General features: G+C 51.9%; 2 protein-coding genes across 5 annotated transcripts; one reads left to right on the plus strand and one right to left on the minus strand.

The window, feature by feature from the left end:
* The first annotated feature begins 1,998 nt into the window (after nt 1–1,998).
* On the plus strand, nt 1,999–10,591 carry Gas2l2 (growth arrest specific 2 like 2). Its single transcript, XM_021178271.2, has 6 exons — nt 1,999–2,786; nt 4,305–4,546; nt 5,594–5,701; nt 6,753–6,849; nt 7,415–7,664; nt 8,391–10,591. The coding sequence occupies exons 1-6, from the start codon at nt 2,402–2,404 to the stop codon at nt 9,886–9,888; spliced, it is 2,580 nt and encodes an 859-aa protein (XP_021033930.1). The 5' UTR covers nt 1,999–2,401; the 3' UTR covers nt 9,889–10,591.
* A 177-nt stretch (nt 10,592–10,768) lies between these two features.
* On the minus strand, nt 10,769–22,433 carry Rasl10b (RAS like family 10 member B). Of its 4 annotated transcripts, XM_085829739.1 has the most exons (5): nt 21,744–21,991; nt 18,825–19,181; nt 18,293–18,388; nt 13,825–13,949; nt 10,769–13,243 (listed from the first exon to the last, which is right to left on the minus strand). In XM_085829739.1, exons 2-5 carry the CDS (start codon nt 19,038–19,040, stop codon nt 12,973–12,975), a joined length of 708 nt encoding a protein of 235 aa, XP_085685865.1. In that variant the 5' UTR covers nt 19,041–19,181; nt 21,744–21,991; the 3' UTR covers nt 10,769–12,972. The 4 variants fall into 4 exon arrangements, with proteins under 4 accessions (XP_085685865.1, XP_029340014.1, XP_085685864.1 ...); XM_029484154.2 differs by lacking the exons at nt 18,293–18,388; nt 21,744–21,991 and adding an exon at nt 22,252–22,433; XM_085829738.1 differs by lacking the exon at nt 18,293–18,388 and having other exon boundaries at nt 18,825–19,176; nt 21,744–21,958.
* Between the last annotated feature and the right edge of the window lie 4,154 nt (nt 22,434–26,587).

A 26,587-nucleotide genomic window follows, 5' to 3' on the forward strand; every position in this document is an offset into this window, starting at 1 on the left:
AAGGCATCAGATCTCATTACGGGTGGTTGTGAGTCACCATGTGGTTGCTGGGATTTGAACTCAGGACCTTCAGAAGAGCAGTCAGTGCTCTTACCGGCTGAGCCATCTCACCAGCCCCTCCTCTTCTTCTCTTAAGAAAGATTTATTTTTATTTTATCTCTACGAGTGTTTGCCTACATCTGTGTGTGTACCATTTGCATGCCTGGTGCTAGCAGAGGCCAGAAAAGGGTGCTTGATCCCCTGAAACTGCAGTTGCCAGTGGCTGTGAGCAGCCACGTGCATTCTGGGAGCTGAACTCAAGTCTTCTGCAAGAGCAACCGATGCTCTTCAGTGCTGAGCAGTCTCTCTATGCCTCCTCACTTATTCTTTTAACTTGTGTGTATATGTGTGTCTGTGTGCATGGGTGTGCAGGTGCCCATGGAGGCTAGAAGAGGGCATCAGGTCCCCTGGGGCAGGCGGCACAGATAATTATTATGTGGGTCCAGGGAGCCAAGCCCAGGCCCTCTGGAGAAACAGCAATCCCTCTTAACTGCTGCGAACCATCTCTCCAGCCCCCTCCTTTTGGGATTCTTTCTTCCTTTCTTTTTTTTTTTTTTTTTTTTTTTTTTTTTTTTTTTTTTTTTTTTAGCACAGCTATTCTTAGAACATACCAAGCATGCTCCTGCCTCCAAGCCTCAGCACTGGTGGCTTTTGTTCCTCATGAGGGGTCATGTCCTCTCTCTCTCAGGTCTCTGTCCAGGTGACACCTTGTCACCAAGGCTTTCCTTTATAGATGGTGTCACCTCCTCGAAAGCCACCGCTCTCGTCTCCTGTATCCACCTGGTATTTGTCACTGCCTGATTGACTACACATTTATTCTGTTGTTATTTGTTTTGTCTTGATTTTTGAGACAGAGTCTTACCATGCATGCCAATCTGGACTTGAGTTTGCTATGTAGGCTGGCCTTGAACCCTCAATCCTCCTGCCTCAACTTCCCAGTTACTGAGATTATGGGGTGTGCCAGCACTCTGAACCAGACTTCCTTGTTCATCTACCACCCGTCACCCAGTAACATACGTGTAACATATATGTAGCCTCCATGAGTTCAGGTAGTGATGGTTTTGTTTGTTGCTGTATTCTAAGCTCCATGATAGCATCTGGTACATAGTAGAGGCTTAAGAACTCTTTGTTAGCCAGGCGATGGTGGGGTGTGCCTTTAATTTCATCACTTTGGAGGCAGAGGTGATCAGATCTCTGAGTTCGAGGCCAGCCTGGTCTACAGAGTGAGTTCCAGGACAGCCAGGGATACACAGAGAAACACTGTTCTCCCTCCTGCCCCCCAAAAAACAAACAGACAAACAAAAAAACATAGAAGGAGGGGAAAAGGAGGAGGAACAGGAGGAGGAGGGAGAAAGAGAGAGAAGAAATCATTGTTGAATGAATGCATTGCCGTGACCATGGGGTGAGCTTGTTCTAGAAGAATCACACGGATGGATCAAGTTCTCCAGAGCAGATGGGAATCACGGTGTTAAGACAGGGTTGCTGGGAGAGCCCGTGAGAGCCAGGGCTCACCCAGGCTGGGTGTTCTGATGTTTTCACACATACATACACACACTATTCCCTTGTTCCTTACAGCACCCTAGAAGGACAGACATTGTCCTTCCCATTTGACAGTTGACAAACTAAGGCACAGAGAGACCGGGGCTTGCATGCCACCTCCAAGGGGATGTAGGGCAAAACTCCCGTCTTTGGGCTCTATTGCTGTGTCTCTTCCGCGCTCACTCATTTCCAGTGCTCGCCCATCCTTAAACCCCAGCCCCGGAACTTCTCCCTCAGCTTCCCCTCAAGTCCCCCCACAAGGAGTCAACTGAGAGAGAACCCAGTCCCACCCTCTCTGGTCAGCTCCCTGTGCTCAGGCACACAGGCTGCTGGAAGGAAGGAAGGGTTAACAAGGAGTGTTTGTAGCAGCGGCGTCTCCAAGGAGAGGAAGGAAAGCTGAGCAGAGCAGAGCAGCGGGCCGCAGCCTACATGCTTGCCTTCCGGGCTCCCTGGACGGTGACGGTGGCGGTCCGGAGGCAGTAGATGACCTGCCCTGGGAAGAGAGGAGTACCCTCAACTTCCACCAGTCCCAGAAGCGCTGAACTCTGGGACTAGGCAACTGAGAGTGAGGTTGCTGCAAGCCATCAAAGAAAGGTTCAGGCAGGGATTGAGGAATGTGGGCAGTGGGGGCTGGGCCTGGCCCAGAGGCTGAAGCCCACAGCAAGCCGCAGAGTCAGAAACCCTGGGCTCTCAGAGGGTAGAGGGGCACCCATTGAATCAAGGAGAACTGGGCCAGGACCTTGACCTAGCAGGTAGCAGAAGTAAAGAGACAACAGTGGGGGGACAGGAGGTTGCTACTTCCTCCCACACTTGAGTTCCAGTCATGTCTCAGCATGTGGGACATGGGAGGAGACCCAGAACCCCGGGGCCTCCTGTGCGCAGCATCCGGCCCTTCAAATCCAGCGAGCAGTACCTGGAGGCCATGAAGGAAGACCTGGCTGAGTGGCTTCGGGATCTGTACGGGCTGGACATTGATGCAGCCAACTTCCTGCGAGTGCTGGAGACTGGCCTGGTGTTGTGCCGGCATGCCAACACTGTCACGGAGGCTGCTCTGGCCTTCCTGGCTGAGGCACCTGAGCGAGCTCAAAAGATTCCCATGCCCCAGGCTGGGGTTTTCTGCAATGGGGCTGCTCAGCCGGGTACCTTCCAGGCCAGGGACAACATCTCCAACTTCATCCAGTGGTGTCGCAAGGAGATGGGGATCCAAGGTAACGCAACGATCTCAGACCTTTATATTATTACAGGGGCACGCATCACTCAGAGGCTTAAGCTAAGTTAGACCTGGGGGACAGAAGTTGAAGTATTCTAGATTTTCCGTGCAGTAGCTTCTCTGTTAGCGCATTAGTTTCTCCACCTCACAGTAAATCCTTAGTAAATACACGCCGATGACCAATAGATATCCACCAATGATGAAATCCATGCATTGCCTCTTCTGTTTCCAGTGCATGCTGGGTTCCTAGAACTGAAGAGAATAGGGCCCAAGGGCCCAGGAATGCATGGTCTAGGAAGGCAGACAGCTAAGGAGATTAAGAAATTACAGCCCAGGGTGATGTGTGTTTCAAAGACATACAATATACAATACAGGATCCAGAATGGAAATGATCAGTCTGCAAGGGCAACAAGAGGGAGGAGATTTGAACTAAAGAGAGAAGTTTGGGAGAGGGGATTAACTAGTCAGGGAGCAGTGGCAAAGTACAAGGTAGGTGGATAACTGGGACGAGCTGGCCAGAGAGCAGGAAGGACCGAAACAGTGGTTCTCGACCTTCCTAATACCGAGACCCTTTAATACAGATTCTCATCTTGTGGTGACCCCCCAACCATAAACTCATGTTCATTACTATTTCATAGCTGTAATTTTGCTGTTGTTATAAATTGTAATGTACATATCTAATATGCAGGATATCTGATAGGTGACCCTCCAGGGGTTGTGACCCACAGGTTGACTCGACTAAAAGGATGGGAAGGAAGCTCAAGGCGGGAGGTCTATAGGGAGAGGCATAGTCCTGCAGGGACTCTCAGGGCTCAGAGAGTGACAGCTTTTGGCCTTGAAACCAGGGATGGGATTAGGTGTGATTGCACAATTCTCCAGGCCAAAAGTAAGTGGGAGGAGACAGGGAAAGGGTCAAGTTTGGACTCAGGGCTGGTGGAAGGAGGCGAGGGACTGGATCAAAGGTTAATCAAAGCTAAGGATGTAGCTTATGTTACAGCTTATGTACGGCCTTGGGTTCCATTCCCAGGACCATACCCCCAAACAACTGCTGCTTTCATTTGAGATAGACCACACCCACATTTTTTCAGATGAACACTGGGGCTCTGGGACTAGCTTGGGGGTCACATAGCCACGGGAGATTCCTGGACTGAGCCTTATAGGGTCAGGTAGTCAAAGTCTATAGTCAAGTTAGCCTGGTTATCTAGAGCTGAGTTTAGGGTTGTCCGGATGATGGATAACAAGAGAAACTGCTTTCTGCTCCCGGGATCTTCTCATTGGCTAAGTGGATCGCGGGAGAGAGGAATAAGGAGAGCTCTCCTTTGGTCTTAGGATTAGCTAGGCTCCAAATACTCACCTGCTCCTGCAATTAGCCTGGCTGCCTTGTGTGGATCCCTCAGCAACCCGAGATGCTGAGACCCGAGCAGCCCTCCTGTGTCCGCTACCCCTGCCTTGGGATGGGTTCCAAAGGGATACTCAAGCCACCCCGTGTCCCCTGCTCTCCCTTGGCCCACACCAGAGGTGCTGATGTTCGAGACAGAGGACCTAGTGCTCCGCAAGAACGTGAAGAGCGTGGTACTGTGTCTGCTGGAGCTGGGTCGCCGCGCTTGGCGCTTCGGTGTGGCGGCGCCCGCCCTGGTGCATCTGGAAGAGGAAATTGATGAGGAGCTGCGGCGCGACCTGGCCTTGCCATCGCCCGACCCACCACCGCCCGTACCCCCTGCCCGCAGGCCTTGCCACTTCCATAACCTGGACCAGATGGTGAGGTGCCCGACCACGCCCTCAGGCCGAGCATGTGCCCTGCCTTCCTCTTTCCCAGTCTCCACGCCCTGCTCCACTCTGAGCCCCACCCCCAACCACGTGTATCAGCTGCTATTGCTGCTTCCCGCCTTTGCTCCAGCTCAACACTGCACCTCTCAATTGGCCCTGAGGACTGGGGGCCGAGAACACGGTATCTTCGCTACCAGCTAACAACCACCATATGGCTTCGGGCAAATCATTTAACCTTTCTGATCTTCCCTTCACCAGCATGTAGTGTAAGGAAACACAGTACTTATTTTCTGGGACTGCTGTGAGACTTAGTAATGCAACATAAAGTGCATGGGACAAAGAGTGGGACCCCACCACAGAGGAGCTACTTCCTGAGGCTAGCCCAATTCCCACCACTGTGGAAAATGGGGTCCCAGGAGGGTTCCCTCCCTTTTTTCATTTTTCTCTCCTCCATTTCCCCATCTCCTCTCTTTCTGCTTTGTTCTTCTCTTTCGCTTCCATTGTTGTGTGTCAAATGTGGTCTCAAACGTCTTCAGAATGGTTTCTTAGCTGAAGGCCTGTGAGGGATGCTCTGCTCTGGTCAGATAGCATGGCACACGGTATCCCAACATCAGCAGGAGAAGTGGACCACAGCCGGGCTGCCTAGGTGTTTTTGGCTTTGTTTTTGGATTGTTTTTTGTTGTTGTTGTTGTTTTTGTTTTTTGATTTTTTTTGTTTTTTGGTTTTTTGGTTTTTCTGAGACGGGGGTTTTCTGTGTAGCCCTGGCTGTCCTGGAACTCACTCTGTAGACCAGGCTGGCCTCAAACTCAGAAATTCACCTGCCTCTGCCTCCCAAGTGCTGGGATTAAAGGCGTGCGCCACCATGCCCAGGTGTTTTTAAAAGCCTTCTTCTTCCTACTTGCCTCTTAGCCCCTGGCTGTGATCTCAGCACTAGCCTGGTGGCACATAAGGCACCACCCGTGGCTTGACCCCGTATGTGAATGGACTAGGGTATTCAGGCAGAGAAGAGAGCTGAGACTCTGCCACCACCACCCACAGGTGCAGAGCCTCGTCAGCCATTGCACATGCCCAGTGCAATTCTCCATGGTCAAGATATCTGAGGGGAAGTACAGAGTGGGGGACTCCAACACTCTCATCTTCATCCGGGTAAGTCTGACTTAGGTGGGGGGACATCCAGGGTCAGTGAAATGGGGTTTCTTTTCATAGAACCTTGACTAAGCCTGAGGGTGAGGACAGAAAGTCGGCCATCATACACCCCGAGTCGCCAGGCCTTGAGGCATTCCCTTACCTTGGAAATTTCCAGAAGATGCCAGCCAAAGTTGCCAAGCTTATCCCATCCTCTCCTCAGTGCAGCTGGTACCACCATCCTCCACCACCTCCATCAGAGCTGAGTCCACAGGGTGCCCCCAGGCAGAAATAGGGTATATGAAAAGGTACCCTCACTTTCCCACTCCACAGGATAGGTCAGAGTGAGGGACCTAAGAATCTGGGCTTTTGTGTTCTGTGCACAGCCCCAGTCATGTGGATCCCAAACTAAACCACTCAGATCCTGACCCATCCATTCTGTAGAGTGAACAGCATTGCAGGTCGGGGGGGGGGGTCTCACTAGCCCTTCCCCATGTCTGGCTTCACCTCCCTGGAGATGCTCTGTGCTTAGGAATGTGGACAGCAGTTGGGCGTGGTCAAGCCCTTTCCTTGGGCATAGAGCATACCTGGGAGCAGAGCCGACAACAGCCTGAGACCCCCTCAGACCCCGAAACAATAAGTAGTCTTGTGGCGTGGGCATGAGTCAGGGATTGTGGCACCACTTTTGAACTGTGGAAATTAAAGTTTGGAAAGTCTGTAGGACCTGTTTTATTACAGCATTTAGCAGGTCTCCCACTGTCTCTGTCACACATCACAGGGGCATGATGGTCCCATACCAAGCAGAGACACGTTCGAGGCCCTGAAGAGCTACAAGAATGTCCTGAGATCTGGCCAGCAGCCCAAATGCCTATGTGCTCCCTTGTTCAGTTGTGGCTGTGCAACTTCCTGTTTAGCAGTTTGGCCCCTACCCTTGACAAGTGATGTCTGATGGCAGTCATGGGTAAAACTAAAAAGCAAAATATTCTGTCACCCAATCACACGCGTGTGCAAGGGGGTATACAGGAATAGGGGAGGCTCTCCACTCAGCTCAACCTCACCTTTGCCCCCTCAGATCCTCCGGAGCCACGTGATGGTGCGTGTTGGGGGTGGCTGGGACACGCTGGGCCATTATCTGGATAAACATGACCCCTGCCGGTGCACGTCCCTCTGTGAGTTTCCTAGAAAATTTCCTCTATGGGCCTGGTTAGAGAGATATAGACATAGCTCCTAGTTGAGAGGCAACTTGTGGGAGGGCAAATAGGCCTAATTTCCAGGGGCTCTGCTGTACAGGGATCTGTGGATGAGGGCCGAGGGGGGCAGTCATGGATCAATACTAAGAGTGACCACAAGGTGGCGCGCAAGGCACGCAGAAACAATGTGTCCAAGGTACGTCTCAGTAGAGCCCAGATGTGGCTTTGGAGTCCACACAGGAAGGCTTGAGGATTTTCAGTCCTTTTCTAATCTTCATCAGTACCTCAAGTCACCCTGAATAAGCATACAATTTGAATAAAGGTTTTAGATCGGCAATGCCACATAGCTTTCAGTAAATCCTAATGTTGGGCTCTCTGACTAAACTGTGTCTCCTGAGTCCCTTTGTAGAAACTGGGTCTGCCACTGGAGGTTCTGGTGCCTATACGGGAGAATAAGGAGAATTTGACATGGTGGAACGGTGAGTTTCGTAAACAGGAATTGAACTCTTCCTTCTTCTGCTTTCTCTGCGGCCCATTGTGATAGCCCACAAGCCAGGCAGCTTCCTGAAGCCCCCAGGACCACCGGTGCAGCATGAAGTGAAGGTGCAGGATGGGCCCTCACAACCCCAGCCTACAATGACCATCAGCCGCTCACAGAGCCCACTGCCTCCAGTGGACTGGAAGACATACACCTCTTCCAGCCGAAAGCTGAGACCTCCCACACCTTCCTCTCCCGGACTCCGTGGTGAACCCCCAGTGAGGGCCAGAACCCTCAGAGAGGATCCACTCCCAAGGTACAAGAGAGGGCCATGGAGGTACCCCCCCATAAGTCTACCCTCAGCAGTTCATCCCCCAAGATAAAGGGAACAATGTTTTACACCAACAAAATGTCACATAAGCTGGATATGATGGCACATGCCTAGAGTCCTAGCATCCAGGCAGCTGAGGCAGGAGGGATGTGATTTTGGGCCCTTCCCAGGCTACTTCAGGAGGCCATATCACAAAAACCACATACCCCATAGGGACAATGCTCCCTAGTATGCACAAGGCCCTGGACTCTACACCCCAGGGATGCAGAACAAGACAAGGCTTCAGGTGTCTGCAAACAAAACAGCACCCAGGACCTAAGGATCATCTAGTGGCTCCAAACACCTACCCATCTTTAGACAAGGGGACTGAGGCCATACTCAATGTTCTTCCATTTCATGATAAAGCTAAGACTGAGACCTGCCCCAACTATGGATAGTTTCTTATTATCAGTCTTCTGGTCTAGAATTTTTCCTTGAATGGTCTGAAGCCCCTCTCTATCTGCTGCATGAGAACAAGGACGCCCAGGCCTCTAGAATGGCTGCATAGGGGTCTCTTGGTCTGTCCCAGGGAAGAACACTGGTTCTCTAAGCCCCCCCATAGTGTTCCCATGGGAAATGCCTCTGATTATCCTGAGTCCCTTTTGAGCCTGTCTTTCTTTCTTTCTTTCTTTCTTTCTTTCTTTCTTTCTTTCTTTCTTTCTTTCTTTTCAGGTCCCAAGAGAAACCAACTCCATCTCAGAGGATGTCATCACCTGGTCCCCAATTCTCATCTACTTGTAGGGGACCAGACCTACAGAGTACCCTGTCTGGGAAGAGAGCAAACAGATGCCCAGGTGAACTGCCCAGAGGAAGGACTCCCACATCGTGGGTTCACAAGGAAGCAGGCAGTCGAGGAACACACACCAAGGCTTCCACACCACAGAGGCTCCAAATCCCTGAGGCCACCAGTAAAAGGACGTCAGCAAGGGGACCATCGCCCCCACCTCGTTCCTCCAGCCTAGCCAGTCCTCACACTATCTGGATCCTGCACCAGGGTGCCTCCCCACAGCTCAGTGAACCCATGACTGTTCAATCCCCATCCCCTGGCAAAGGACTCACCAAAATCCCTATCCGGTTGTCCCCTGCCAGACCCCCAACTCCAGGAAGAAGCTCTTTGGGTACTGAAGGTGGATGCTCCACGGGGAGAGGCTCCATCTCATCAAGGGCCCTCGAAGGGAACCTGGATAGATCCACACATGAGCATCACTCTGTGGAAGCAAGTGGGGACCACCAGACAGACATCCAGATTACTTCAGAGACTGAGGATCCCAGGAGCTTGGGTACACAGACGTGGAAAGAGAGACACACCTCTTTGACCCTGGGCAGGAGCAGAGAACAAGTCCTCTATGATAACCTTAAAGAGGAGGTTGTGGCCAACATGAAGCTGCTGGAGGTGGGGACTGCCTATACTCAGGGTACAAGGTCTCAAGCCATCCCTCGAAGTGGGGTCTATGTTCCTAGCCTGGGTGGGAGGTGGCCTGAGCCTGGGGGTCCTTATGATAAAGTCATCCAGGAACTGGTTCAGGGTCCCCCACCCCTCCTTAAAGTGGATCTGAAATCCTGGAAGGTTGGATCTGAATGCCTTCCTAGGCCAATTGTGGAGCCAGGAAGCCCCAAAGAGAAGCTAGGTTCCAGAGAAACGGGGACAAGGATAAAGGCAAGCCCGAATGCTGAAGCTACCACAGTGAGGACTATGTCACCTGCAAGAGGGCAGGGGTGCTCAACCCTGCCTGTATCTGCCAACCTGGAGGCTCCCACACGTTCATGCTCAGACCCCAGTTCTGACAAAGCCAATGTATGTCTGGGCAAGGGCAAGAGAACTCTCCGGAAGCCCCAGAAGATCCCATCCATTTACAAGCTGAAGCTGAGACCCAGAATCCGGCCTCGTAGAGACCACAGACCTGAGAAGAGACCTTCCAGAATTCCCAAGCCACTGCCTTACTCCTGCCTGGGTCTAGCCAGGACAGCTCCTGGAAGCAGGCTATTAAAAGCTACATTGGGTGGCAAGGGAGGGGTCACCTGCCAGGTGAATGGAACAGGTAAAAAGGAGGAAGAGAAAAAGAAAGGAAGCAACATCTCCTTGGAGAGCAGCATCCAGCCCTCAGAGAGCCGGGAGCCTCTGAAGCTTGGTGGAACCCCACTTTCACCCGAGGAGGAATCTTGGGTCTGAAGAGCCCTCAGATAGGGAAGAGCACAGCAAAATGTATGCAGTGCACGGTATGTGTAAGAAAGTACAGTCCTTCACTCAGCACAGTGTCTTGAACAGGAAAGGCCTGAAGAGCCCACCAGTTGTGTGAATGGGCAGCCCATACCTCCCATCGCAAGCCAGCATCAAGCCAGGGGTGATAGAGAGCCCGCGAAGAACACCAAGAACAGCTCCTCAACCTTTGGACATTGCCACAGCTGTAAGTTATTAAACACGTGTGGGTCTGCTTTGAGCCTAAGCTTTTTGGATCTTTCCCCTAAGACTGTAGAAGTGTAGAGAGGTGGTACAACTTTAAAGGTCGACTCTGCTGGAGGCGATGGGGACAAGGTGAGCTGTTAGCAATCGAGGCTTCCATAGCAGACGTGCTCAGGACCTTGGACAGTGACAAAGGCAGCTCTGCAAGGCTCCAGAAGGCTGTCCACCTTTGGCGTGGACTTCAAAGATTTGCCCCTGGTTCTGAGAACAAAGATGGCTCCGGATGACAGCGGGCTGGTTGATGGCATCCATCACACTTCCGTGTCTAAGAAGCTATGGTTCAGAGGCCCCAAGTTTGACCCTGACTGAGAGGAAGATGTAGAAGCAGTTAGGACTGAGTCTTGTCTGAGTCTTGAAGGCAGGTGACCTCTGTGTGGCTGTGATTAGCTGGAGGGAAAGAGTCATATCCTGAACCTTTTCCCTTAGGTCTCTTGGTTGTCCTCAAGCTTTCGAGTGGGGAACACCACTCTTTCCTCATAACATGTGCACGCGTGATCATACACGCACACACACACACACACACACACACACACACACACTCTGCAGGGACCCACTCCTTCCTCCACGAGCAACAGAGCTGACACTGAAGTAGAGAAACGAGGGAAAACACTCCCTGATTTTTAATCTGACTTCCAATAACAGCTCAGTGGGTGTCACACACACTTCCAGACCCTGTGTGGGAAACCCTGGTTGGGGAGGGGAAGGACAGAGACTCAGATGGAGGGTGGAGGGACCTGAAATCCAAGACCTGGGGTGAAGAGGAAAGGGTGAGAGGACTACATTCCAATGACTCCCCAGTGGAGGCAAGCCAGAGGTCTGGATCCCCCACCCTCACCTGGAGTGTCCCAGAGTAAGGGGGTGATCGGGCACATGGGAGGCTGCCATCTTTACCCCACACCCCGAGGAGCCAGTGGTGGGGCTGCAGGAGAGGAAAGTGGGCACCCCTCCTCCTTACCCTCCCAACCACTCTGAAGTGTGGGGGAGGGGAGCCACCGCCTCTGTTTCAGAGGGAGGCTCAGAGAGGGCAAATCGCTAGCCCAAAATTGTGCAGGACAGCAAGGACTAGAACCCAGAATGCTGGGCTGTCCAAAGTGAGGGCTGCTGTTGTACTGCAGTGCCCCCTGCTGGGTAGAGGGAGTGAGATTCAGTAGGGAAGCAGAAGAGAGAATCATAGATTCCCTCCCACACGGGAACACCATAAATTCCCCATCCCACCCCTGCCCCAGATTCCTCCCCATCACCTCTCTGGGTACCTGATTTCCTGGTCTGTGCACTGCAGCCTTGGCAAAGGCTATGTACCCCTGTGTACAGGCGTCCTATGTACCCCTCTTGACAAAGGGTCCTTATGCTCCCAACTGGACCAGGGCTGAGGCTGAGGGTTCAGCCTCAGGAACTTTCTTTGGCCGGGGCAGGGGACATGGAACCACTTCTTCCTCCCTCCCTCCAAGTCCCCGAGCAATCCCTCGGGCCATTCCTGGAATCTCCATTATTATTATTTCTAAGTCGGTACAAAACTGACAGTGATCAGCTCCGGTGACGAGAGGTAGAAACCCGGCCAGGCAGCCGGGGAAAATGGGGTGGGTGAGTTAGGGCATAGGGCCAACCTGGTGTTGGGATAAGGGGTCAGTCAGATCCTAAAGGCCTCCACCTATGAGTGGGGATGCTCGCCTGTCTTTCCCAGGCACAACTCCCTCATTCTTATTCTTTTCCTGGCTCTGCCCCTACAGAGACTGATCAAGACAACCTGAGACCTGATGGAGGCAGAGTCTTAGGCAGTTCAACTGTGGTGGGGACAGGGACACAGAATCATCACTAGCATAACGTGACCCTCTCCCGGGCACCATCTTCCCCACCACCATCAGTCCCCCACAAACTCCACATCCCCCAACGTAGCAGCCCATCCTAGTGCAGGAGATAACAGAGAAGTGGGACCTAGCATCAAGGAGAGAAAATGATCCTTTGAGAAGTTTCCTCTCCACACCGTCAAACAAAACAAAAATAATTTTAGCCCGGGGGCAATCTGGCTTTGGGGTCAGGGGTGAGGGGCACCCGGCAGGGACCATTGAGTTAAGGCTGGAAGGTAGGTGGTTGCGTCTCTGGGGGCTGCTGGGCAGGGAGGTCTCCCTGGATGAGGGAGAGCTCAGCCTTATCTCCCTGACGGCTGTCGGACCTCAGCCCTCGAACCCCTTGGCTTCGGTCCTTGGGACACTTGCATCTCTCTGCCCTTTGCCGGTGGCGCTGCCGGGGAGAAGGCCTGGCATCAAAAAGCTGCCAGGATCCGCGACAAGGGGACGGACAAAATGAGAGCCCTGTGAGCGGAGCTGGGGAGCAGGGAGAAACACCGGAAGGCAGACAGGATAAATGAGGACTGGCAGACACCTGAGAGGACAGACATTGGAAAGGGGGACATGGGGTAAAGACGGACACACTGTGGAGAAGATGGGCAGGGGCCTGGCCAAGACAGCACCTCCTCACCCCACCCTCCATTTCACAAGCTCACCCCTTGGCCCACAGGTTGTGGCCCCTCCTGGGGCCGGGCACTACACTACAGCACTGAAGGTGACTGACCCTGGGAGACCCAGGTGGGAGGGGAGGACTGGGGAGTGGCGGGGAGGCTCCCTCTCGCCCTCTGATTCTCGTGGGGAAGGTGTGTGGCTGTAGGGGTGCTTCAGGCCAGGAGCCCAGAGTTCTCCTCCGGGGGTTTCCTGCTCTGGCCCTGGTATCCCGCGGGAGGCTGGCCCCGCCCTGCCCTGCCTTTCGCTAGGACAGTGCTGCTGCAGGGCGCACGCGGCGTCACATGATGGCGCAGCGGTTGCGGCGCAGCGCTCCCTGGAAGCGCAGGGCAGCGTGCACGTGTTTGCAGCGGGCGCAGCCCACACTCTTGAGCAGCTCGCTGAAGAGCAGCAGGATGTGCCAGTTGTACTTGGCCGAGCACTCCACGTAGCCGCACTTCCAGGTCTTGCGCACCAAGTGCGACACGTTCCAGCGTGGAATCACGCGTCCGCGTTGCAGGTCGCGCTTGTTGCCCACGATGATGATGGGCGTCTCCGAGGTGCCGATCACCCTGCGGGTTGAGGCAGAAATTTGGGGGCGCTGCCAGTCTCGCAACCACTGGGCTCCGCGCTAGCGTGGGCTCTGTTCCAGGTGCAGCCCCAACCACTTGAGGAAGGTTACATCTTTAAAGAACATATCCAAAAAGGTCGACACTATTGTTCTGCCTATTTTACAGACAAGAAAACTGAGGCTTAACTGTCAAAACTGATCCGCGACCATACACTCCCAGCCCCTGCTCTTCACTATTAGTATAGCCAACGTCATAAGTCGGGATCCTAAAGGAGTCAATAGAAGTGGGGTATGTGACCCACACCTGTAATTACAGCATTTGGGAGGCCTGAGGTAGGGGTATTTTGAGTTCAAAACCGGCCTAGCAACATAGTGAAACCCTGTCGAGAGAGAGAGAGAGAGAGAGAGAGAGAGAGAGAGAGAGAAGAAAAAAAGGGGGTGGGGACTCGTGGGAACCAGAAAACTCAATACATTTCACTTGTGACCCCTCCTCCAGCAACCCCATCCATGTACCCCTCTTTTGGAGACAGGCTAGCATCAGGGCATCCACTGAGGTAGCAATAGATTGTCAGAACTCCTCACCTCGTCTCCAGGATCTGCTGACGGATAGTCTTGACGTACTCAAAGCTGTCAAAGCAGCAGATGTCATAGACCAGGATGTAGGCGTGGACGCTTCGGAGTCCCCTGCAGCAGGCATCTGCCCACTCCTGCAACACCCCCGGCAAGTACCACAGTCAGAGCAGCCATGAGGCCTCCCAGCCTCCAGGCACCCTGTCAAACCTACACCAAACCGGTCCTATCTATCCTGTACCCCCAACCCCAGAGGATCAGGCCCTAGGACCTCAGAGCTGGAACTCCCCCTCCCCTGTCAGATAGATAGAGCAAGCCACAAGCTAGTTGACTTCCTGGCCCGCCACACTATTTTGTGAGGATTTGTGGGTTGGATCTGTCTGATCCATCCATCCAGTCATTTGTTCAAAGTGCATTTATAAATTCCCCTAACAGCACAGCCCTGACCTAATGGTTGTATCTACAATAATATGTTCCAAGGCTTAGCCGAAGCTCCGATTTACCACTTTTCCTGCAAGCAGAGGACTATAACCACCATCTCCTGTGTCTGAGGCCATGGATTGTACTCTGGTTACAACTGTCCTATTTCCGGTTCCTCAACTGCAGTGAGCACCCAAGAGGGTCAGATCCCAGTTATTTTCATGTTACGCACTACCCCCTTTGTTCCTTGTTAGTGAGTCTTTAGCTTTCTAATAGCAGCAATTGCGCCGATAAGCTCTCTCCATGGTGCTGAAGCCTCAGTCCCCGCAAGCCCAAACAAGCTAAGTCCTATCTACCCCTGACACAGCCCTCAGGTTGCTGTCTGAATGCAAGCATGAAAAAGATTGAAACTAGATGTTAAGCGGGTGGGGAGAGGGAGAGACATAGTACTCTTGATCCTCCTGCCTCTGCCTTTCAAATGCTAGGATCAAAAGCATGCATCATCACGCCTGGCTTGACTATTTGAGTATTTTAAAATATTTTTGTCTGAGAGAACTTTTCATGGTGGGGCTTGTGGAGCTGCAGCTCAAGATGAATAGGCTCGTGGAAAGGCTAAATGTGTTAACGAGAAGGTTCCCTAAGAGATTAATTAGCTAGTTAGTCTGCCAACAGATGTAATTGCGAAAGTCTGTTCAGGAAGGCAGCGTGCAGAAAGGAGGTCCCCGAAGCTTTGGGACAGGGACCTTGGAAGGCAAAGGAAAACAAGGGCTCCACTCATGAGACCCAAAGATGAGACTAGAAGGGGAGGAAAGGGGTGCACTGCAGTCGCAAAGTATGGCCTGGCATGCCAGAGGCCCTGGGTTGCACCTCCAGTCCACACAGAAGACCAGACGGAGGCAGAAACACGTCTCTAGCCCCAGCTTGCACGGTCGAGGTAAGAGTTTCAGGGGAGGTAGAAGGGGCAGACTTGGGTGGCAGCTGTGGAGTGTGGAGTTGGAAGAGCACCTCTAACACAAAGGCTCGGGAGATGCTGCAGTGGGTATCCCTGGGGAGATGATGTGGCATCTTTGTGCTGAAGTTTTCATTTTTGGTGCAGAGGCAGGATACAGAGATCTAAGAATGTAGAAAATCACAAACCTGCTTCCTCCTAGACCAGAGAACACTATGTTCAGTGGGACACCCATTACCTCGGCGTGGGGATGTGGGGAGGGCAGGGGCCTGCACATTTCTGCAACTCCCCTCTCACCCCATAAGAGGAATGGAGATCCTCAGGAGAGGGAGAGAGGATAGGTTCCATGCTGTAAGCTCTCTTCTGGGCTGCCAGACTTTGAGGGTGACAGTCCCTCCCCTCCTCCAACCCACTGCCTCCTCAAGGGGACCCCAGGATGCCTCCCACTCACTCCTCTCAGGAGGCTCCTAAAAGAGAAGAGCAGAAAGCTCCAGATTGAGTAGGCTGTCCCTCTACTCCTTAGCTGGAGAGAGGGATGGAGAAAGCTCAGCCTTCCTGCCAGTGTGGTCCACATAGGGTTCTGATTTGTTCCCCTAGAGGTCATCTTTGGACTGAACTGAGTCAGGGGATGGACTGCTGAGGACTGTGTTTCATGCACAAAGTCCTAGGTTCAGCCCCGAGCTGACAAAGACAGAGACAGAGGAGAAGAAATAAAGTTGAGGACAGCCACAGGGTCTCAGTTGCCTGGCCTCAGCCATGTGTCCTTGGGCATCTCCTTCGGCAGGTTGCCCTCTAACTTCTGCTCCCTGCTCTGGAAAAGACGGTACTGTGGAAGGTAACAGTCTTAGACTCAAGCCTGCATTACTAGAAAGTGGCCACCAAGATCCTTAAGGTTTATGTTTGATTGTAGTTTTTGAGGTCCCTTCTTAGGACTTCTGTACTCAAAGCCCCTTCCTTAGCCATGCTCCAGGAGTGAAATCTTTGAGATCAGAGCAACTATAAGGGCCAATCAAGAAAGAAAAGGTCACTAGGTGTTGTGACATACACCTTTAATCCTAGTACTTGGGAGGCAGAGGCAGGCAGATTTCTGAGTTGGAGGCCAGCTCCAGGCTATCAAGAGCCATGCATGTAGAGAGACCTATCTCAAAAAAACAAAACAAAACAAACAAAAAACAAAACAAAAAACAAAAAGAAGAGGAGGAAGAAGAGGAAGAGGAAGAAGAGGAGACGGAGTCGCACAAGCATGGTACTGCAAGCCTTTAATCCTAACACTTGGGAAGTGGAGGCTGGAGGTTTAGGGGTTCAAGGTCATCCTTGGCTTTAGAAAAAAATTTGAGACTCAAAAATAAATACAAACCCCCAAATAATAAGAATCCAAATCAGGCAAATGATATTAGTAGTTCTGGAGGTATGTGTGTGTGGGGGGGGGAGGACGACACAGAAACACAAAAGAAAGCCTTAAATATATAGAAAAATGCACAACTTCACTTACAGTCGGGACTGCAAACTACAGATCACACTAAGAGCATCCTCTCTCATATTCTAGAGCAGCGCTTCTCAACCTTCCTAACGCTTCAACCCCTTAGTACAGTTCCCCATGCTGTGGTGACCCCCAACCATTACGTTATTTTGTTCTTCATAACTGTGACTTTGCTACTATACTAAATTATAATTTAAATTTAAATCACAATTTAGATATTCAGGATATCTGATATGTGACTCTCCCAAAGAGGTCACAAGCCACAGGCTGAGAACAGCTGTCCTAGTGTCGAAAATGGAAAAGTTTTCTAAGACACACAACTTTTAGAGAAGGGTCTCTGGAGCCACCTTTCAAAGCCCGTCCACTCCAGGAACTGATCCTGTAAATACTTGTGCAAAGACTGTTTATTCACTTGGCACTGACCCAACTGGTATAAGACTGGAAAACACCCAGTCGTCCAGTAAAAGAGGAAACCTCTTTGCAGTGGAGTTTTGAGTAGTCACGAGAATGACGATGCCCTCCAATGGGACAGGAAATCGTAGCTTTAGTTATAATTTTAAGCGTATTTGCCACACACCTTTAATCCCACACTTCGGGAGACAGAAGCAGATAGATCTCTTTGAGCCTGGCCTACATAGTGAGTTCCAGGACATTCAGAGCTACATAGGAAGACCCCGTCTCAAAACCACCACCACCACCACCACCACCACCACCACCAAAACAAAACCAGCAAAAAACAAATGGTAAGCTGAAGAAGCAATGGCCAGGCTTGGAGGTGCATGCCTGTTATCCTGGCTACTCTGGAGACTACGCAAGAGTTCAAGGCCAGCCTGGGCAACCGAGCAAGAGCGTGCCTCTTAATAAAAACAAAGTAGAAGCTGAGTGGTGGTGCGTTGACTTAATTAGTGGAGACCCTGGGTTCTATTCTAGGCAGCAAAGGACAACCGAAACAAGACATAGAACATTGTGGGGTTGATTTTAATGTAAAAGGAGGGTGGAATGAGAACATAGCTTCTTACTTGAGTGTCAACGAACGATCAGAGACACTGGGTAGGGAGAGCAAGCAGAGGGTGAAGGAGCAGAGACAGGACATACTGCTCGAGGCCATCTCAACTACACCTTGCCCATTCTAAGATTAGTAAAGGTTAAATACACAACTGAACGTAAAAAGAGTAACTTGAGCTTAGAGCCAGGTTTCATCAACATTTTCACGTGGGAAGCAGAAGGTTCTGGACTGATACTCACTGCCCTGACCTCTCAGGCACACTGTGGAACGCATGCTCCCATGCTCGGATCAGACTCAAGCATTTTCAATAGGATAGATGGAAGGTCCTCCTGTTGGGGTTGCTCAGACTCTGCTGAGCTCCTGCAGGCCCCCAGCCTGAGATGGCTGAATTTTCTGTTACAGCTAGCCAGGGTCTCTGCATACTCTGGCCAGAGGACTCTGCAGTGAACAAAACTCAGCTCAGCTTCCGCTGCAGTCAATTATCTCTCAAGCCAGTCAGAGAGAGGGATAGAGGCCCTGGTTCTAAAAGCTGGGGGGAAGGTACCTGGGGGATGCAGGTAACAGGGACCTTTACATTTAACTGCAAGGGGACTAGAAGCAGTCCTGAGGCTGGGGAATAGGGTACCTGGAAGAAAAAGCCCTGGGGCAAAAGATCTGATTGGGGTCGCCAGAGTTGCTGAGAACACTCTTTCTCAGGTCTCAGTCTGTCCATGAGGCCATGGCTAGCAGAGCGGAGTATGAACAGGCAGTTAGTGTTCTCTTCTCCTGCTCCTACTTTGTAAGACATCACCTTCCATGACCCCATACTCCCTGATGCTTCAGCTCCATCTCCTCCAAAGGCAACATTCATTACATTGTATAATAACTGCCTGTTACATTAGTTTTTTCTCGCCAGACTATGAGTTCCTTGAAAGCAAATTTCCATATCTGATTTTGCTGACCATTCGGTCCTGGTGCCCAGTGCAGGGGCCGACACACATTAAACACTCATCAGACGTCTTCTGAATTCACTAGCACACAATGAGTACCTTCTTATGATGGCTTTAAGGAGGGAGGCCCAGGGTGTAGCATAGAGCTCCTGACGGTGCTGCGGCCAGAGCTGGGGAGGTAGAGTGTAGCCTCCCCTTCCCAGTTGCCTGTTGCCCAAGGGAGCTTACCTGCAGTGTGTTGACAGGGAAGGCGTTGATGGGTGGGAAGTCCAGGATCTGCAGGTCGTGCACATGGCCATTCATGACCACAGCAGGCAGGTAGAGGCGGCGGGTGGTGGTGGGCACACAGACCTCGCTGAACTCGTTGTATAAGAATTGGCGCACGATGGCACTCTTGCCCACACCTCGAGCCCCCAGCACGGCCACCCGGTAGGTGGAGACCATGCCTCCCGCCCCACTCCGCCACCGCGTCCTTGCCTGGGGCTCCTCCGGGCTGCATATTCCAGGGGCTGGGGGCTCAGCCACCGTCAGGACCAACCATTGCTCCCTCTGCTTGCCTCTGGCCCTCTGTGGCCACCACCTAGACTGGGGGACAAGAGGTGGAGGGGGATGGCTCAGTGCTCTGGCTTATCCCTGGACCGTACTGAACTTTCCCACCACCTACATCATTGCTGAAGCTACCATTGCCACTTGGAAAGCATTCTTTTTCTAGACCCTCTATCTCTATCTATCCCCAAGTTCTTTCTTATCCACTCTTTTTGTTTGAAACCCTTGATTCTTTACGGGGTCTGATTCCTCTCCACCAAAGCATACTTCACTGCACAGCAGAGAGAGCACTAACTAGACTTGCATTTAAACTTCAGACAAACATCAGCCTCTCTCCATCTCATCCTGAAGAACAAATGCATTTTAATGGATGCCCTCTCGGCATCCTCAGGGGAGGAAACTCCTTTCTGTACAGAACTGCTCTCATATTCTGGACATCTTAATTTTGAAACTCTCAGGAGGTAAGTGCCCACACCAGCCTCCAGTTACCAAAATGACCTAAAATGCCCCCAGTATTTCCCAAAGTCCCACTGAACTAGATGACTGCATTGACTCTAGAGAGTAATACATTAGAGCACTGGCTGCTAGCCTGCCCACACAGTTATCCTCGGTCAATACAATGCCCCTAAGGGAGAAGTATTCCTATTTGCACTTCAGAGAAGTTCTGTGCGCTCCAAACCACATAGCTTGGAACCTCAGCTACTTTCTGTGGTGCTTCTCGTGTTTAAGCTTAGTAATTCTAAACAGTGACAAGCTAAAAGCCGGGTCTGAGTCTATGATGTCCCTTGGCGCTCAGAGGGCCTGGCAGCACACAGCTGCTGCCCAGGAAGGGGCTGGACTCTGGCGATGAATTCATTACCTTTTCGCTGGCTCAGTTCCTGTGACTTTTAGAGCTTGAACACAAACCCTAGCTTTGATGAATTTTAGCTGTAGGTTTGTGAGTAAAACGTCTGCTTTGGACTCATGCTCTGCACGTGTGTAGAGCAAAGCCAATAGCCCCCAAGACAGCCTCAGTAAACCTCTTAGCTGGAAGGAGGAAAACCTGGGCTGAATGATGAATGCCCCCCTCCCTAGTAAGTGGGTGCAGAGAGGTGGTTTCCTGGGCCCTGATGGTTTCCATCATGTCATGTTTTCATGTGTGTGTTTTTATATATGCATGGTTCATAGGCGAATGCTTCCCCCCAGGCTGTCCTGGTTCACAACACTCAACCTACGATTATGTATGTATATGTGCACAATGGTAAATAAAGGGCAGGGTTTGGAGCAAGAACCATCAAGGTTAGACTCCCAGCTCTGCCATTTATTTAAAGGATTTAAAGGGAGAGCTTGGCCAAGAAACTTCATAGGTACTGTGAGGTTGTCCACGGAAAGCCCAGTGCCTGGCACAGAGAAGGTATTGCAATGAACGGTGGCTACTGGTCCTCTAAGGTTTTCCCAGACACTCAATTGAACCTCCTGGCAATCTAGGAATGGGTCACTATCTACAGTTGCATGGGCTCATAAACTTGCAGTGTGTGTACCTGGGCATTCATATGTCCATATGCATGTATATATAATGCCTTTCATTTTATTGAAGAACAAAAATCCATCACCAATAAATCAAGACCCAGAGACTTAGGGAAGGAAGCAACCTTAGCTAAGACTAGGACTCGAATCTCTCTTGTGCCTGCCTCATGCATGTCCCTTCCCCAACAGGTGCTCCTCCGAGCCTGCTTCCTACGGAGACAAAACTAACCTTCCCACCACGCACAACCCTTCAGGTCCCTAGGCCTCTGGGGCATCCCTGGATGCTGCCAGCTTAGCAAAGAGACTCAGCTGGGTTAATTACATAACAGCACGAGCAGGTGGGGATGGGGGAGTCCTGGGCCTTCCAGAGGGCAAAGAGCAAGAAAGAAGAATACGGACTCACTCTGGGTGTGGCAGAGGTTTCAGGATATATCCTATCTGCAGATTCTCAAGCCCCCAAACCAACTCTTTTTGAGTAGTAGCAGAAACGAAAACCAGGTACAGTCTGGGAGTCAAGAAGTGGGTCCAAGAACAGCCCCCTATGCACTGGCCAGCCTCTGGAGCTACCAGGCCTAAGTGTGGCCCTGTCCCCAACTCAGAGGGAACAGATGCCCCTTCAGTTCTTCCCAGGCACAAGTCCTGGGTCTAAGCAGTTTACTAAGCCCACATGCCTGGTTATGTGGGGGTGAAAGGTCTGTCCCAGGAAGCAGGGCCCAGGCCCCCTGAGCTTCCCCAGGGCCTGCATTCTGCAGTGAGTCTGCAGACAGCTCCCGGCAAGAGACAGGGGTCACACACTTGGGCCACAGTCTCTTTTTAGTCCCTTCCCCGGTCTGGACATCTTGGGTCTCTACCTCACACTGGGAAGGTCGGGGGTTCTGAGGATCCTAAGGTGGTGTGTCCCTACCACGTCCGCGTGGGGGTGGGGGCGCCGGCGGATGCCGGGCTCCCAGTGACCCGATCGGTGGCAGGTGTGGGGGCTGCAGGAGCCCCGCTGGCTGCCGGCTCCAGCTTCACTCCCGCTTGCCCGCTGCCCCCTCCCCGGGCTGCCCCTCACCCCGCGGTCGCCCCGCTCCTCCTCCTCCTCCTCCCGCTTACCCGGGGCCGTCCCGGCTGCCTGCCCCCTGCCCTGGCCGGCGCGGCCGCGCTCCCCCCGGGCTCCGGCGCTGCCTTGGGCTCCCCCGCCCGGGGGGAGGATGAGGGGCGCCGCCCGCGGCCCGGGCGCGGCGGGCTGGGGCGCGGGGGGCCGCAGCACCGAGGGTCGCTCAGCTGCTCGCCCTGCGGAGCGCGCCGCCCCACTCGCGCCGGCGGAGGGGGAGGCGGGCGCGGGGGGTTCCGCTGGGTCCCCGAGCCCGACGGATTCACTGGGGCGCCGCGGGACCAGCTCCCCAATCCCTAACCTCAACCTTCAATCCTCCCCTACGCCCCCGACCCCCGCGACTCTCCCCTGGGAGAATTTAGCTCGAGCCTGGACTAGTTGGGGGCGGGGACGAGAAAGGCCCCGGAGCCTCTGCCTTCATTGCGACTCCCTTCCCACACAGCCTCGCACCCTGCCCTCGGCAGGGCTCGTCCCCTCCTCCCCACGCTCTGTCCTTTTGACCCTTACCGATACAGTCAGTCAGTGACTGGCAGATGCCCAGCGTGTGTCCTGCCCTGGTTGCTGGCATCCAGATTCTTGCTCTTCCACCCCTGAAGGACGGAGTAGAGGGTGGTCACTCTCACCCTTCACTGCGGCAGGGAACAGCAGGCCAGGCTAGCGCCAAGCAAAGCTGGTCCCCTGCCAAAGCATGACCTCCACTCCTCTAAGGCTGCAGATCCCTCTCCTTTGAGATCCTAGCATTTGCAGGGCTTGAGGATGCAGTTCCTCTTGTATTTAATCTAAAATAGTCCTCACCAACATATTTTTATCAGTAGGTAACATTCCAATGTGATAAGAGCTTTGCCTAAATCCTCAAGTTAAATTCCCAGAACATTCCACGAAGGAGGTTGTTTACCCCATTTTACAGATGAGATAACTGAGGCTGAGAAAGGATGCGTAACTACTTTTACTTAAATGCAAAATGGAATACTAAGGCTGTGTCACTAGCTGGGCAGCTTTGCTTCGGAAAAGCTCAGCAGAGTGCTCACATAGTCCAGTGGAGAGGCCACAGACAAATTCCTTTGTGAAGTCAAAAGGTGTCTTAGAGGGCAAATCAGGTGGGCCACTTCAGAGAGGTCAGGTGAGGCTAGGAGCAACTGAGAGTCCAGAGACCTGACAGAATGCTTCAGGCTGGAAGAATGGGGTCAGAAGAGGCTGAGAGAGGTTACGACCTTGACTGCTTCTTGTTCCCCTAAAAGGGTCTCAAAGACCCCCGTTTTACCTTTCTTGTTGGTGTGGCAAGTACCTGACAAAAGCGACTTAGTTTTGGCTCATCACAATAGATACATCTATTGTAGCCAGAAGGCAAAGTGGTGAGAATGTGAGGTCCCTGGCACTGTGTGCGTGCAGCCTGGAAGCAGAGATGCACGCTAGCGTTAAGCTCAAATTTCAGTTTCCCCTTTTGCCTTTTTAGTCCATCCGTCCGTGGGATGGTGCTGCCTGAGATGCAGGTGGAATACCCCTTCAGTTAAACTTCCCTGGAAACACAATGACACGCCCAAAGATGTGTTTCCAAGATGGCTTCAACTCGGGTGACGTTGACAAGGATGATTCGCTCTCAGAGACCCAAACTGCCAGGAGTGTCCTCAGTCCTGTACTGGATGGACAAGGGCCCCTGAAACAGTGCACCACAGCTGGGCATTCAATGCCTTTAGAGTGGTGGGGAGAAACAAGCCCGGTATCCATCCACCAAGGGTTTTCCGCATGGAACTGAATCCTCCAAACTATTACCATGGGTTCCAGCTATTTCACAGAACCCACTTCCCTTTTCCCTTTGGGCTCTGCGTTTTGGGCATTTTTCCAACTCTTGTCCCCATCTCTGCTGTGCAGAAAGCATGGTGGTCATACGACTGTGCTTCCGGGCCAGACAGCCCATATTTGACTCCAGTCCTGCCCGGTACTATGTGATTGAGGCAAGACCTGTGCCTGTTGAAATAGATTCTAGTCCTTTGCATCACTGGTGCAGGCAGGACTTAAATGAGCCTCGGTGTGTGACGTCTTCACAGTACTTGGCATGGAGCTCCAGTGTGTGGTCATCTCTCTCAGGATGAACAGCACTGTGGGAAAGCATTTCCATTTATTCTAGGTGGGGCCAAGAGTTGAGATGTGGATTTGAGAAGGACCAGAGCAAATGCTGGAACAAGATTAGGACTGGGAAGGTCAGGGGCCCTCTCTCAGAGGACTACTTTGGGGCTGGGTGGGAATCAGATATGACTGGACCCAAGGGATTCCAGAGGAGCCACTGACACCCTCTTAGCTTGATTAAATCATCCAGGACACTCTTTCCTACTGCGTTCAAAAAACTTTCATCCTCATCTTGCCTGAGGATACTGTTCTTCCCTCAGGACATAGGTCCATTTCAGCTTGAGGGGGACTAGAAATAAGAAACCTAGCAAGGCTCTCCCCTACAGATTATGAAACCTCATACTAGCCTTCAGTGGTATGTCATGTAAAGCATTGCTATAAAGTAGTACTTTATAAAATGGTACATTTGCCCGAAGTTAACTCATTTTGCTTTGCTGAGAGCTGATTTGGGCCTGTTCATTCTCCTCTGTCACTAGAAATAACCTTGCTGGGAAAGTTCAAAGGGTTTGGTCCTTTGATCTGTCTAGCCTTGAGCCTCTTCTGGCTGTGGTTCAGCTAAGGATACCTAGTGGCTGAGATGCAGGTTCACAAATTCAGGTTCTGGGAGGGCAATTGTGTGTGCCCCTCTGTAACACCTGGAGCCAGGGCCTGGAATGAGACAAGGGCCAGGCCCATCCCTGTCCTATCAGAACTGAGGGCCCTCACAGGGATATCAGAGGCTGGCTGTGTGTAGGTTGTGAGTGGAAGGACAGCCAGCTGATACTGAGCCTTCACCCTCCCATATGCTATACCGCTATACCTACTAACAGTGGGGGATGGGAGTCACACTTTCTTAATTCAGGTGTTGGGGTTCTGCCTGGAGGATCTGATCCTAGAGATGGCAGTCTTGTTCCCAAACAATGCTCACAGAAACAACAGCTCTCCAGAGCTACTTCTCCAACTAAGAATCTAGGTCTCCCCGCCCCCTCCCCAACCCCCAATTGAGGCTTTCCCTTGCTGGCAGCATCAAGAACAGCAGAGCAAAAGCTAAATGAGAACTGAGAAGGCAAGTTCAAAGCCAACTTGAAACTTTTCAAGAAACATCCTTGCTGCTAATACCATGTCTGGGGGCTGGCTGGGATTCTAGGATTAGTGTTCAGAAGAGAGAAATGGGTAACAACGGGGGAGGTGTGATCTTTCCCAAGTGCCATACCAGCTATTAAAATAAACAGGCTCTTGCTTCTTAAAGCTGAGGGTGGCAGGGAAAAATCTGGGTCCAAGCAAGACCGGAAGTACTAAGGCATGCAGCGGGAGGAAGGCCCAGACTAGAGAGTGCTGAAAAACAACATACCCATTCTAGGGTTAGAAAACAATGTAATCTCAGGTTTAAGTCTGGGGGGCGTGTGAGGGGTCAGCTGCTCAGAGCATATGGCTACCTCAGGACTTAGCAAAGGTCGATGTAGTGAGTAGGAGGGAGAACCTTTTATGGAGTGAAGAGGAAACTGGCATTGTAGTTGGATGTGGTGCCTCATCTCCCCTGAAAAGCAGGGGCTGCTGAATTCAGATGGGCAGGGGAACAAGACAAGCAAGTGTCGTGGCACTGAGTGCTTTACCATTCTACCGTAACAACGCACAGCATTACTCTGGATGAGTGCAGATGAACAGGCACAAACCTCTCCTTGCCAGTGAGGCCTAACTGCTCAATATTAACCTCGGGGGACCCAGGAATGCCATGGTGTGTGTGTGTTGTATAGGTCAGAGGGCACCTTTTGGGAGTTGGTTCTCTCCTCCCATTATCAGCATACATTTGGGTTCTGAAGATGTAAATCAGATATCTAGGTGCCTTTACCACTGAGCCATCTCTCCCTCCCTGTGACTCACTCATTAAACATGACAGAGTCCTTTTTGAAAGCTCTCCATGTGACTTGTGCACCTGAGCTGGCTCCATGTTTGACCGTCTCACAGACAGACTTCAAGAATGCTCTTCAGGTGCCTGACTCCTTTCTTTTCCAAGGTTTCCACTACAGCTTGGAATCCCAGCAGAGAGCCGAGAGTTGCCTAGGGCAGTTCATTCAGAGTCTAGACACCAGAAGCATCAACTACAGCCCAAGTGCTGTAGACCCCAAACTCTTCTCTATACTTGAGATGTGCAAGGACTTGCCCAAGGGCTTGATGTTCCTCTATGCTCTTCCCCTAGGTGCAGGCTGTGGGAGACACCAATCCTGTTATTGAGCAAACCACACAGGTGCCCCAAGCAATACAAGTAGTTATAGACTCCTTGGGATGCTTGCTTTAAGGCAGTGGCTATCCTGTTTGCTTGGGAACATGCAGGCCCTGGGTTCAAAAGGCTTTTGCACAGGTACTGAGTAGCAGCTTAGCTATGCTCTGTCCTTGGTTGTGCTGGCAGATACTGACAACCCCAGGGGACCTGAAGGGCACTGCCATTCTACCTAGTGTCCTGGGAACTGCCCAGAGTGACTCTCCCCATGCATACCTTCCTGAAGTTATGGGACTTGAGACCTGAACAACAGGTGGCTTCCTGATATAAATACTTTTTTCTGAATTCTAATTTCAACTGGCTGAACCCCTTGGGAGGGCTAGGGCCATTTACAAAAAAAAAAAAAAAAAAAAAGAATAAGAATGGTTACTAAGGTCCTTTCTCTAGTCAGCTATGTATTGTCCTGGGAACAAAGTCCATACCACAAACTTTATTTTGTGTAAATGAGTTTATTGATGAGTA

Source organism: Mus caroli, unplaced genomic scaffold, assembly GCF_978045245.1.
Source record: "Mus caroli unplaced genomic scaffold, Mus_caroli_1 scaffold_13, whole genome shotgun sequence".
Taxonomy (NCBI): domain Eukaryota; kingdom Metazoa; phylum Chordata; class Mammalia; order Rodentia; family Muridae; genus Mus; species Mus caroli.

Bases quoted from the DNA above. Each gene is read 5' to 3' on its own strand.
- Gas2l2 (XM_021178271.2), top strand. From the start codon at position 2,402: ATGTCTCAGCATGTGGGACATGGGAGGAGACCCAGAACCCCGGGGCCT. The intron at 5,702-6,752 runs GTAAGTCTGACT...TTGCCCCCTCAG, and splicing joins ACACTCTCATCTTCATCCGG to ATCCTCCGGAGCCACGTGAT. The intron at 6,850-7,414 runs GTGAGTTTCCTA...CCATTGTGATAG, and splicing joins CTGCCGGTGCACGTCCCTCT to CCCACAAGCCAGGCAGCTTC.
- Rasl10b (XM_085829739.1), bottom strand. From the start codon at position 19,040: ATGGTCTCCACCTACCGGGTGGCCGTGCTGGGGGCTCGAGGTGTGGGC. The intron at 18,389-18,824 runs GTAAGCTCCCTT...CGCTCTGCTAGC, and splicing joins TCCCTGTCAACACACTGCAG to CATGGCCTCATGGACAGACT. The intron at 13,244-13,824 runs GTGAGGAGTTCT...CTCAACCCGCAG, and splicing joins CAGCAGATCCTGGAGACGAG to GGTGATCGGCACCTCGGAGA.